Here is a 12,951-nt window from a genome sequence, read left to right on the forward strand (position 1 = left end):
AGAGCTGGGCAAGGACATGGAGTTCGAGTTGCAGCTACTTCAGGGCCTTTCTGGCCTGAGGCTGGGACAGTGTGAGGCTGTGACTCAGCCTCTTCTCCACCTCCCCAAACAAGTCCCTTCTGTGCTGCTGACAGTCTCCCTCCACGACCTGGGCATGAGCGGCTGGGTGAAAGGGCGCCCGGGAGTCTAGTGCCTCCTCCAGCTCTGTCCTTTCCCCTTCCCACTCGGTCTTTTTTTGAGAGAGCACATCGAGGATACGTCTTCAACTCCTCCAGACTTGGGCCATGCAGTAAGGACCTTGGCTACCTGAGCCAGCAGACAGAACATGAGCCCAAGGGTCTGCGCATGGTGTTTATTAGTGATGACAGTGAGGTGGGGCAGGGTCTTGTGGAGCATGCTCTGTAGGTCACACACTAGAGCCTTAAGACAAGGGTAGCCAGGCTGACAGGGCCTCTGGGGGCTGTCCGCTGGGTCCTATCTCCCCCTCTAATCCTAACTTACGAGCAGCAGCTATGGATCAGGGAATAAAGTCTGAGGCCCATATCCCATGGGCGTGGGAGGCATGAAGGCCAAGAACAGAAAAGATAGGATGCAAGAGCGAAAGAATGAGTGGGGCAAGGAGGCGCCCGGAGCAAGCCGTCCATATATTCTCTGCTACACTTGCCCTCCCTCCCCCAGCCCCCAGCCCACCATGTTCCTAGTCCCTGGTCCCTTCAGATATTAAGATGCTTCCTGGCAGGTGGGCAGAGCCCTTCCCTGCTGGAGCTTCAGCTGGCCCTGGCCCAGCGGCCCATGCTCCAGCCTTTGTGTGGATGCCCCACCCCAGCTGATGCCAGGAGTGCCACCCTGCTGGGCTTCGACTGTCTCATGTCTCACGTGTGGCAGTGAGGTGAGTAGAGGCCCTCGGACCCCAAAGTACGACCCCTGAGTCCCTCAGGTTAGGACAGGACTGCACCTGCTCAGGGACCTTGTTTCTCCCTCATGCCATGCTGCCCATGCCCCACCCTCATCTCTTTGGGTGGCATTCCTTCCCTGAGTCTGGTGGGAAGGCCCCTGCTAAGGGGGTCCTGGCCTGAGGGCACTGCCCAGTGGGGCAGTTTCTTGTGCGGGAGGAGAGGAAAGGTGCCAGGGTGCAGCACACACAGCTATTTCCTGGAATGGCAGCCTGGGGGGGGGGGGTCACTGTGCCCAGGAGGTGAGGGGGCCCCCTGCTCTTCTCCCAGAACCTCGGGACTGCAGGCAGGCCTGGAGCTGGGGCTGGGCGGGGGGGTTCGGGGGCTGAGCCTAGTGCCAGCCTCATGCCAGTCTAACTCCGACCTGCCTGGAACAGGGGCCCCAGCCAGCCTGTGCCTGTGCCTGCCGGGGCAGGGTGGCAGGAGGCTGTGTCAGTAGCTATCCTTGGGCCAGGGCCGGTTGCGTTGCCAGTTCCGCTCATTGTGGTTGTGCTCCGAGTCCTGGGCCAGGAGGCGGTCTTGGGGGTCGTGCCCGTTGGCACTAGGCAGCCCCGAGGTGTGCTGGCGGTGAGGCTGGTACAGGTCGTGATAGGCATCCGCATAGTCCTCCTCCAGGTGGCGGGAGCTGCGCTGTGAAGAGCCCGTCCAGGCTTGGCGGGAGCTCTCGCTGGCCTCATCTGAGGGCATCAGGCTGTCCCGCTCCAGGGGCGAGTGCTCCTCGCCACGCTCCCCTAGCAGCTGCTGGTTCTGGGGACAAGATGGCAGCTCTACGTGAGGCCATGCGGACCTTTCCTCAGTCTCCCTCCCCACTCTGGCAGCGTGAGGATTCCTGCCCTCAACTCTCGGTCCCTGGGTACAGGAAATGATGCAGAAGGAGAAGCACCCCGGAGCATTCTTCTACTTCAGACAAGGAAAACTGGAGCTTTTGACTCCAGCCAAATCCAGGCTCTGCCTTCAAGACAGACGAGGAGAAGAGTTTGCAGAGTGTGTGTTTCTTTGGAATCCCAGGAAAAGTGGCCTCTGATTACCTGTCTCATTGCTTTCTTCCCTCATCAGGGAGTGCTTTCACCCACACACCCTTGCTCTGCTCTCTGATCCTTTGGCCTTCAAACTGGAGGTCAGGAATGATCCGCTGGGTGGGGAGGGGGCATTGCTTTGGCTAGCTCAGCCTGAGCATCAGTGCCCTTGGAAATGGTTACCTGAAGTCCGGGGATGGCACTGGGAGGGCCCAGAAGCCCAGGGCCGGGGGCTGGGTGGTGGGTTGCCCTCCAGTAAACCTCCAGGTACTCAGCCAGGTGCTCACAGGCGTCTTCCAGCTGGTTTTCATCCAGAATCACATCAAATGACTCCTGGAAGGGAAAGGGGGAATGTTCCATCTCTATCAGCCCACCCCAGCCCTGGAAAAGCGAGAGTGGGCACAGGAGTGGTGCCCAGCCACTTACGGGTGGGCACTGGACCAGCTTATCGTATGCCATCATCTGCACAGTAAGGTGCTTCATCTGCGACTTCCCCCGGGAGCGGATGAGACGCTGGAGTACCTGAGGGGCAAGGACAGAGCTGGGCCCAGGAAGCACTGGGCATGTCCCCGACTCATGGCATGAGGAGCAGGCGAGGAGGACTCAGAGCGGTGTTAAGCAGCAGCAGGAAAAGGGGACTGAGGAGCCCCTGGGCAGGGACCAAGCAGAGTTGTACCGCATTCTAAGAGGGCAGCCCTGTAGGACTCCTCCATCGCCACAGCTGTCTTACCTTCGGTGAGGACACTTTGACAAAGACGATGATGGGGGCCAGTGAGGTCTTGGCCAGCTGTGCCGGGTGGTTGATGGTGTCGGCGTCCAACACTACTAGCTGCAGGGATTTGGCCAGCTCGAATATGCGCTCAATCTCACTCTGTACTTCAGCTATGAAGGGAGGGAGGGGTGGGGGGAGCCGCAATGCTCACCGGTGGCTCCACCCCCATCTGACTCCAACAGGGCTTTGGGGTCTCCCAAATGGTGGATGGGAAGGAATGGTGGAGGGAGAGGATGTTCATCAAGGCCTGGGCAGGCAGAGGCACGGGGAATTGAGACTGGGGTGGGTTCTTGCCAATCCTGGGGAAGGTGGAGAAGGGGTTGGGCAGGAATGCAAGTTGTCAGGAAAGAGAAAGGTATGAGGAAGGTTTTCACTAATGCATGAGTGGGCAGAGAAGCAGGACTGGGGACTTCTCACCAATGCTGGAGCGGGCAGAGGAGCGCTCGATGATGGTCCTCTTGCCAGGATTGTTGAGCACGGATCGCTTTGCCAGTGAGAGGTCTGCGGTGACTCGGGTGATGGAGATCCTGGGGTGGGCAGGGAGCAGCACAGCCCACCTCTAAATTTCAAGCCTAGGGCCCTCCCTACCCAGGTCCCACCAGCTTTCACTTTGGAGGACACCGGGCTACAGCATCTGGAAGGAGGCAAGGACTTCTCCCTGGTTCTCATGCCTCCCCAGGCCAGAGTAGCTTACCTGCCATCAAACCTATGTTTGAGGAAGTCGAAGAGTGCCTTCTGCATCATGTCTGTGACCTGGGTTGGGGGGGCGGGTGAGGGGAGAGGCGTGGAATTGGCTGGGAGCCTTCTTGGAGATGGGCAGCCTCCCCAGGTACGGCCACGGAGCTCAGCCTCTCCACACGCAGACCTTGATGGATGGGCAGTGGGGAACACCCCCTCCCACTGTTTCTGTGGCAAGTTTGGTAGAGGCAACTCTGGGGTCAGGGACCTCTCACCTCATAACCTTTCAGAGAGGGTCCCACCAGCACCACAGGCCGCATGGAGGGTACCACGTCATATGGAGGAATATGTTCCGCCTGCAGAATTGACCTGAGGTCAGGCAAAGTCATGGCCTTGTGGCCTGCCCTTCGCCTGAGTGGGGTGGGGCAGATGCAGACGTCTGGGCCCCCTCCCCTCTGTGTTTTCTTGCCCCTTCAACAATGACTGCCCAGAAGCCTGTCCCCAAGGCCAGACGCCAGGAGCCCCCCAAGCCCCAGTCCCTTCCTTGACTCACCTGCTTTTGCTTCTGCTTGGCTTTTTGGAAAAGGAAATAAAAGATTAAAGTTGGTGAAGGGGGAAAGACCCCGAGGGCACGGTGTTCCCGTCCCCAGGGGAAACCCTGGGCTTCTCCCAGCTCCAACCCCTTCCCACACTGTTCACTGGGAGAATCTCCCTTCCCCCTGTGTCTGAGTGGCCCACCTACCCAAGACAGGTGGGTGGAGGGGAGGCTACCTAGAGATGGAGGAGGGGAGCGTCGGCTGCCAATGTCACTCAGGCTGGATGGGTTCCCAGATCTCCTGAGAGCAGAGAGGGAGGTCAATGAGAGTCTTTGTGTGTCTGCTCTACACAGTACTCAATAGCTGTATACATCTTATGCTTCTGCTAGTGAGAGAAGTGCATGTGACGTGAGCCTTTGTGTGTGAGCTTCAATACGTGTGCATTTGTACCTGTGCATTGTGAATGTACACGTTAGGTCTGAGTGTGCACACTGCATATTGCGGGGGGCGGGGTATGCATGCCTATGTGGTGATGTGGACCGTGGGTAAAGAGCACACGTCAGGAGGTATTTACTGAGTCTCAGCCCTGCTCTCACCTGGCCTTCTGCTCCTGCTTGAGCCGGATGCTCTCGAGGCGCTGGGGGCTGGGGATGAAGGCGATGTCTCCGCCCTCTTTCACTAGCCGCCCGATCCACCAGTCATTGCTGTATTTCTAGGGGTGGGGTGGGGCGGAAGGGGTGGTGAGAGGAGGCGGTCCAGGCCTCCACGCTGGCTCTTCAAAGAAAAGGGAGGCGTGGGAGAGCTGGTCTGAGCCAGGCAGTGCAAGGGAAGAGGGTCAGGAGAAGGTGCCAGAGGGGAGGGTAGCCATGTCTGAGACCCCCAAGATTTCCGTGTGAAGCCTCACACTGGTCACTGGGAGCCTTAGAGGCAACTAAGCTAACTGCTCACTTGTACAGATGGGAGCTGAGTCCCAGGTCTCAGGAGGACAGAGACCCTGAGGACTAGATCTCGGGTATGAGGGGTGTGTGTATGTACAGGGGTGTGTTAAGGATGAGTTTCGGAGTTTCAGGACTTGTTTATTAAAAAGGACTGAAGCAAGAGGCCTGTGAACTTGGGTAAGAGCAGAGAAACCAAGTGGCTTCTGTCTGGAGAGGGTCAGTTACCTCTTTAATGTGCAGAAAGTCTTTGGCCTCAAAGTTGACTCCAGAGCCCTGGACTGGACACTCCTCATCCAGTACGCCACAGTAGCTGACATTGGTCCTCACAGCAAACGCCACAGGTTTGTGCTGGGGAACGCAACCATCGGCGCAAATGAGGGGAACCTCAGAGCACCCCTTCCAGGTTCAGGGCCCAACCATCCACCCAACCACACACATACTCATTCGCACATCCTGCCCGTTGACCCCTCGAGTCTTAGGACCTGGCACCAGTTTCTACCCAGCCTGGCCCATTGTGCCACAGCTGGCAAGAGGATACCTTGGCCCTTTCCAGCTGCTGCTGAGCCTGGCTCTCCACTTCACGCCGGGCACTCTCCCGGTCCTCCTCCAGGGAGACGTCTGAGTCCAGAGATGGGCGGCTGGTATAGGAGTCGGCTGAACCCTGGTGTGGGGAGAGGCTGTGACCTGTGGGCTCAGGAGTGCTGGGCACTAGAGAGGCACCTCCGAACCCCACAAACCTCAGCCTCTCCAGTTCCATGGGGGTGGCTGGCCCTGTCAGTCCCTCCTGTTTCCCCAGGAAAGGCACCAGTGCTTCTGGGGCTGCAGGAAAGCCAGTCCAACCCATATGTGCTGAGATCTGGGCTCTTCCTCCCAAACCTATTAATACTGCAGCCGTGAATAGAGCCTTCATTTCCCTCCTTCCTCCCTTTTCTCCCCTTGACCATGTCCTGTGAGGCAGAGGGAAGTGAGATGTACTGAAGGTGACATACTGGGGATGATTCGGAATCTTTGGAATCCAGAAGACCCAACCCTCTTGTTCACATCAGCCTGCAAAGCAGCCTGGAAACTATTTCCTTAAAATGCCTGGCAGGAGTATAGCCAGCCAGGAACAGTCAAGAGACACTGGTTGGCATGCTGCTGGTCCTGAGTGTCAGGATATAGCTGCCTACCCCCTTAGATTCTCTCCCTCATCCAGGGTGAAGGGGAGGACACCGGGCTCCCAACTCCTGGCAGTTACTCCCTTCCTGCTCTCTTTACCCCCCCTTTCTTTCCTCTCACCCCTGCTGGGACAACTGGCCAGGTGTGGGCAGCACAGACTGAGGAGGCAACATAAAGCTACCTCCTTGAGCCCAGGTGAGCCCTGGCCACGACTACCAGCTGGCCTACATCTCTCTGCCCCTTGCCCAGGGGGATATCAGCCCTGGAGGAAGGCGGTGCTGGTGCCCGGCAACCCTGGGGATGGAGGGAGGGGGTCTCTGGTAACCTGAGCCAGGAGGGTGTGAGTCCTGCTCAGAGGTCGGGCCTGTGGGCAATGAGGGGCCTTAGGAGGGTGGCAGAGCTCACCTTCAAGGCCATGAGGTTGATGAACAAGGGAAGCTGGACCTCAGGGCAGGAGGGAAGAAGTCAGAATTGTCTGGGTTTCCCCCTCAGTCTAGGGAGAAGGGAGTCTTTGGTTTCCTGCTTCAGTTTCCCCTCTTTATGAGCAGAAGCCTAAAGTGATACAGGCATCAGTTCTGAGGTCCAGGGGGCAGAGATCAGGCAGGAGCCTAGATAAAGGGACCGTGTAGGAATGTACACGTGTGTGCGTGTGTAGTAGAATGTTCTCAGGCTGAGGAACATTCCTTCAGACCCACTGTGCATGACCACCACAGAAGGCAGCGGAGGCCTGATTCTGGGTGAGGAAGACAAACTCACACAGCTTGCCCAGCCCACCGTGGGCAAGAGGGCTGGTCAGCCTGCGGGCAGCCCAGGTCCTAGTGTGGAAGCTAACGACAATGTCCGTGCTAGACCCAAGACATGAAGACAGCACGAGGAGGGAAGGGCCTCCATTTTACAGAGCACGTTCCCATCTCCCTTGAGAACTAAATAAGGCCGGCTTGGCAGCAGGATAAAGAGCAGCTGAGCCCCGGGAAGAACCTTAGCTATATCAGCTGAGTTGGGGATCTCATCCCAGGGGCCTGGGGCACAGGAGATGCCTCTGTGGGAAACAGCTGTCTGAAGTGAACAGGGGCCAGCAGGCGAGGGGGCAGGTGAGGCAGGATGACCACCTGCGTTGGTAAGTACATGCCAGATGCTTCCTAGATGGGAGAGGAGTCTGACCCTTCCTCTGTTCTCCAGGCTCTCAGCCTGAGTCATTGTTGTGTTCCTGCCTGGGGCACCTGGGTTACCTGACCTCTTAGCCTAAGATGGGAACAACAGGGTCTCTTCCTAATGTTCCGTGAGTCATGCTCAGAATGCAATCCCTCTCCATCTCTCCCAGGTCCTCAGAGCTCACCCATGACTCAGGGAGGCCAGGGCTGCCCCACCAAGCAGACCCTGGGGTCTTGCCTCCCCCACCCCCTGTTATGCCAGAACAGCCAGAGGCTCAGTGCTTTGGAGCTGCCAGGAGTTGGCACTGTGCCCTGGTGGTGCCCCCCTCGCCTGGTGAGTGTGTGGGCAGGCTGCAGCTCTACTCTTGCCTGGCACGGGGGAAGGAGAGGAGGGAGATGAGCCGTTGGATTTATTTAGAGCCTGATTTCCCTCCTACTGCTTCAGAGGGGGCCTCAGGGAGAGCAAGGAGCCAGGCAAGAGAAAGGAGAGTGGGGGAGGGTAACCCAGGAACCAAAGAGGGGTGGGGAGCCAGCAATGGGTTAGCAGGCTGCCCCAAACACCATCCCTAAGTCAGGCTTTACCTTGTAACAGTCCAAGCCTTCTCAACCAGGGGTGGGAAGAACCTTCTAGGGCCCTCCAGCTCCACAGAGGGGAGGTTCATTCTCCAGCTCACCTTGGCACCCTGGGCCGTGGCCAGCTGTCCCTTCAACTGTCAGGAAGAGGTGTTCACCAGAGCCTTGAAAATCATCTGCTCTAGCTGCAATGTAATTAGCCTCAGAGGCCCAGTGGGGAATTGGGCCCAGCAGGGGCCCAGTCCCCGAAAAGGACTGGTAGACAGGGGCCTTTCCTGAGCCCCAGAACTCATTATCCTGGACATGGCAGCAAGAGATGGGAGAAGACGCCAACAGTCCCCTTTGACCCTGGCACACTCTACCCTCCTTATCAGATCAGAGACCCCTCTCAAGCCATCCAGCTGCTTTCATAAGGAGGACTTCTTGTCGGATGCTGGAGAGAAGGGACTGAGACAGTGCTGCCCATCCTTGCCGCATCTTTCCAGGCACTCTCCCTGCTCTCTTGAGCTCCGGGAATCACTGCCTAATGAGCTGATTTGTCTCAGTGGGTCAGGAGATAAAAGCAAAGAGGAGAATTAAATATTTATCAGTTGCCTGGTTCTCTGAGCAAAGAGCTTCCTCTCCATCCCCAGGCCCTGGGCTCCTCTGGCTTCATCTCCTGGCCTCCCTGCTGAGCAGGTGCTCAGGAGGCCCCCCTGCTTGGGGGTGCCTCAGCAGGAGGAGTGGGATGGCTGGGGCACAGTCAGCCAGCCCACCCATGTGCTGGACACCCAGTTTCCAGCCTGGGAGAGAAGCTGGGCTGAGGGGTGAGGAGGTGAGGCAGTGCCCGGGGATGGCCAGCTGAAGGCGATAATGGAGGTCCTCAAGTTTTATGATCCTTCTGTCTGAAGGGGCTGGTATGGGATTCTCTGCTCTTCTCCAGGCTCCCTAATCTGTCCTTTACTAAGGCACAGGAGGGATGGATTGTCCCCCTCTGTAAGAGCCCCCGCATCGCATCTTCTGTCTGCTGTTCAGACCCCAGAAACCCTCCCTGGGGAACTCCAGACGTTGCCCGAGGGCCTCTCTAATGCCTCCGGGCCCTCAGTCTCCAGCCCCGCCTCCCTCTACCCTTCTGTCCTGGTCTGTGGAGCCACCTGCTCTGAGCCTCCCCCCACCCGAGCCCCTCTCGGCACACACCGGATGCGCCCTGCTCTAGGACGGGGCCACCGGGAAGCCTCCGGCGTGAACATCCATCGCTCCACTTTGCTGGAGCGCCACCGCCCCCCACCCCCCACGACATGCCCTGCCCGCCACAGAGGCGTTCCTCAAAGTCCTGAACTGGGGGAAGGGTCCGAGGGACAGGAGGTGTCACCCCAGCTCCCCCACCCCCACCCTCCCCGTGGGCACTCACCGCCTCCGAGTCCTCAAACCCGGGCACGTAGGAGTCGTCATACATGGGGGAGTCCGGGTGGGGGGGAAGCGAGCGGCGCCGGGGGCGGGAGCGGCCCGGAGGCAGGGGCGATGACAGCGGGCCGCGCCCGGGAGATGCCACCGAGCCCCGCAGCCCTGCGGGCGGCGGCGGAGAGCGAGAGCGCGAAGGAGGGAGCGAGCCGCGAAGAGCAGCTGCTCCGAGCGCAAATCACCGCTCCCCCCACCCCACCCCCCCAAAAGCCCGCCGGTCCCACCCCGAGCGCGGCTGAGGAAATCTGGCGCCGGCTCCTACAATAGCGCCCGCCCACCTGACCCCCCTCCCCGGGAGCGGGCGAGGGGGCGGCGGCAGGGGGCGCCGGCCGCCGGGGGAGCCCGAGGCCCGGCCGCCGGAGGGGGGCCGACGCCAGCGGGGTAGAAGGTGGGTCCCCGAGCACCTACGGGGCAGAGGGGCGGCGGGGAGGAAGGGGAGGAGAGACTGCGGGCGGGGCGGATCCCGGCGTGGAGGAGGCGGGCCGAGGAGGGACGCGGAGCCCGAGGCGCCCGGCAACCCAGGAAACGCTCCGCCGGGAAACAAAGGGCTGGCGCGGGGGAGGGGCGGGGCGGAGACGGCCGCGGAGCCGGGACCCCGCGAGCGAGCCGCGGGCGCAGGTTAAGGGGAGGCGGGAGAGAGGGGGAGGCAGCGCAGGGGCAGAGGCCGAGAGAGGAAGAGCGGAGGCCGGGTAGCGGGAGACCGGAGGCTGAGGAGGCGGGGCGGGGGCGGGGGCGGGGGCGGGCGGCAGGTGAGACGGCGGCGTGTCTGCGCCCCGGCGGCCCGGGAGACTCCGAGAGCAAACCCCGCAGGGGTCCCGGGGAGGAGTGGCTTCAGCGACCCCCGGCCAAATGCCGAAAAGTAGCTCCCGTCCCCCGCCTCCCCAACCCCCCCACGCCAGGCGCTCGGGCCCGTTAGTGCTGGGACTCGCTTGCAGCCAAGGGCCTCAGTGGTTGCCCAACCCGGGCGGATTGGGGCCCGGCCGCCTTACTACACCTGTTGCGCGGGCAGATTTCATCCTAGTCTGGCCAGGATGGGGGTTCCCTTCCTCATTTCCTTGCCAAGGACTGTGCCAGGCATTGCCAAGGCATCGTGGGAACTGGCGTAGGGAGGGGCTGCTTTAGGCGAACCTAAAGGGAGGGGGAAAGAAGCCAGAGAGTGGAGGTAGGGGGTGGTTGGGGCTGGGACTGAAGGAGGCAGCCTGGCCACGCCGGGGTTGGCGGGGGGAGCAATTCTCCTCAGAGTCACTAGTCTAAGGCCAGATACCCTCCTTAGCAAAAGGGTGAGGGTGGTCCGGGTGGCCAGTGTGTGGGTTGGAAGCACATGTACCGCTCTTCCAGTCAGTCTCCTTCAAAGGGGCACTAAGGTTTGAGGTTAGAGACCCGAGCAGCATCCCTTGTCTTGAGGAAACTTCCTCAAAGATCCACCCATTTGAACTCCACAGCAAAATTATTCCTTTGAATTTTGATTCCCTCCCTACCCTTTCCTCCCCTCTCTGCCTCCTCCCAGAGATTGGGGCGGTGGCGGGGATGGGGAACGTGAGATAGACGGGTGCCCTTGGACAGCTTCTGGTCTCAGTCCTCCCCTCCCAGAGTCTCACACCCAGGAGGGTGAATCTGATATTTGCTCATCCCTTTTCTTCCTGGGCTACAGGGGAGTTGGAAAACCAAAACCCTGACAGGGTTGGGTGAGATCTGTGGTAGGAAGCACTGTGCCTGGGAGAGAGAGGAAGACCACCCAAACCAACTGGCTTCCCACTTAGGTCACTTGTTCGTGTTCCTTAACAAGAAAAAGAGAAGGGGGTCTCATCTTAAGACTGTCTTGGTCTGCCTTTAGTCTCTCACCCCCCTGTGAATGGTGCAGTCCAGCCCTGCCCAGCATCTACCTCCCGCAGGGATTTGGTGTACAACTTTCTTGGAGCCCCTATGGCCCACTATTGGGGGAGGCAGTGTACTTTCACAGTTCCGTCTCCGAGGCTAGCACCATTTGGGGCTTGGTTATATGTTGGATTCTTCTGTATCGGAAGTTCCCAGACACTGTCTTCTCACTTTGTGCCCTCCCGCAGTTTCTCAGTATTTCTCATAGCCTCCTTTATTCTCTGTCTCTCTGTCCTTCCAGAGGGGCAGAAAGGGGGCATTAAATGTGACGCAATAAGACCTTAAGGTGCTCTCTCCTGGGAGATGATTCTAATGAAGGCGACAGCTACCGGGGCATCTACTTCTCTCTCCGTCCCTGAATTTACTCTCATGGCCCCTCCTTTTGGGACTCTCTCCACCACAGGAGTGTCCAGGGGACTGTGGGTAACAGTGGATCTGCTATCAACCTCACTCCTGTCTTACACACCTTGTCTTCATCCCCATCTGGGACAGTGGTGTCTTAAGTCTGCTTATGAAGCATGAATTGCCATGCCAACCACCCCCAGGAGATGTATTCAAGTTCCACATACCTGGGCCATCTCCTGGGTCCTGCAGGAGCTTCAGAGCCTCTCCCTGTTTCCCTTCTCTCCGAGTTTCTACTCACTGCCCTCTTCCATTTCTCACCTCACCCACAACTGCCTGCTCTGGTTCTCATGCCAGCCTAGTGCTTCCTGTCGTATATCAAGACATGTGCCTGTCACTGTCCATGTGGTCCCTAATCCATTTTCTTTTCCCTGGCTAAGCATAAGGAGAGTGAGCTGGGGGTTGGGGTGGGAGGAGGATTCATGGACAGGATTCCTCCTGCCTTCCTCTTTCTAGGAGAGCGTCATTAGACTGGCAGCTGGCAGATACCCAAGGCATGGAAGCAGGACATGGGATCGGGGCTGGGGGGAAGCCTGAATAACCAGGTTTGGGAGTTGGAATTCTTGGGAATCTCCAGAATACATTCTAGCTTCTCCTATAAGTGCACCAGGAAACTGGGTGGATCCCAGTCACGGAGTGTTGAAGGGAGGAAACTGAGGCAGAAGCTAGGACCTCTAGGGAGTCCTCCCCAGCAGTATTTAAAATCTGGAGAAAGCCAAAGCCTCTAGCATTCTAGCTGCTGGGCTGCTCCCAGGGAATGCAGGGAGGAGCACCAGGGGAGCTTTGCAGAGTCCTCCCCTCAGTCCTCACATCTAGACCCCTTTTTGGCCCCCACACAGTTCCCCGCCCCCATTCCAGTCCCAGTGCTTAGAGGCTGCCAGCACTGGCGCCCCCTCCTTTCCTACCTGCCACCTCTACCCTTAGCCTCACCTACTCCGCCTCCCTCTCCATCACTGCAGTCTTCCCCCAAATGCCAGCCCTCTCCCTAGCTCGGAGTGGGCTCTCCTCCCACCCACTGGGAGGGGGCCCTCGCGTTTACCTCATTCAGCAGGAAGGTTGCACTGGAGTCAGAAAAAGACATAGACCGGGCTGGCGGCCTTTCTCCTTCCTCCGGGGCAGGGGCTTCGAGGCGGGAGCAGGACCGGGCAGCTGCTCTGCACACTGGCTCCCACCTGCACGCCTGGCCTCGCCCCACGCCCGGCTCCCACGGCGCTCCCTTCCCTCTCTCCGGGCTCCCTCCTCCCTTCCCTCCTCCCTTCCCTCCTCCCTCCCCCCTCCCTCCCTCTCTCTCTCTCTCTCTCTCTTCCTTTCTCGCCGCCTCTGTCACTCTCTCCCTCCCTTTTCGCTTTTCAGCCCAGCTTTCTCCATTTCCATCTCTTCCCCCCTCTACGATCCCTGTTCTCTGTTTATCTGGGGGCCTGCCACTGTCCTTCCATCCACATATCTCGCCTTTCTTCCT

The 12,951-nt window shown here is 59.3% G+C and overlaps 1 protein-coding gene across 9 annotated transcripts; it reads right to left on the reverse strand.

Moving 5' to 3' along the window:
• Positions 1-338: 338 nt before the first annotated feature.
• Positions 339-12,634, reverse strand: CACNB3 (calcium voltage-gated channel auxiliary subunit beta 3). 9 transcript variants are annotated; one of them, XM_069580873.1, is made up of 13 exons: positions 12,532-12,625; positions 5,432-5,554; positions 5,119-5,241; positions 4,552-4,667; positions 4,191-4,255; positions 3,973-3,992; positions 3,695-3,775; positions 3,436-3,494; positions 3,159-3,268; positions 2,700-2,851; positions 2,396-2,491; positions 2,153-2,302; positions 339-1,700 (listed from the first exon to the last, which is right to left on the reverse strand). In XM_069580873.1, the coding sequence occupies exons 1-13, from the start codon at positions 12,571-12,573 to the stop codon at positions 1,386-1,388; spliced, it is 1,452 nt and encodes a 483-aa protein (XP_069436974.1). In that variant the 5' UTR covers positions 12,574-12,625; the 3' UTR covers positions 339-1,385. The 9 variants fall into 9 exon arrangements, 7 of the variants coding, with proteins under 7 accessions (XP_069436974.1, XP_069436973.1, XP_069436971.1 ...); XM_069580872.1 differs by lacking the exon at positions 12,532-12,625 and adding an exon at positions 9,166-9,634; XR_011255236.1 differs by lacking the exon at positions 12,532-12,625 and adding an exon at positions 2,893-3,040 and having other exon boundaries at positions 2,700-2,798; positions 3,973-4,255; positions 5,432-6,426.
• Positions 12,635-12,951: the final 317 nt, after the last annotated feature.

Source organism: Ovis canadensis, chromosome 3, assembly GCF_042477335.2.
Source record: "Ovis canadensis isolate MfBH-ARS-UI-01 breed Bighorn chromosome 3, ARS-UI_OviCan_v2, whole genome shotgun sequence".
In the NCBI taxonomy this organism is placed as follows: Eukaryota; Metazoa; Chordata; class Mammalia; order Artiodactyla; family Bovidae; genus Ovis; species Ovis canadensis.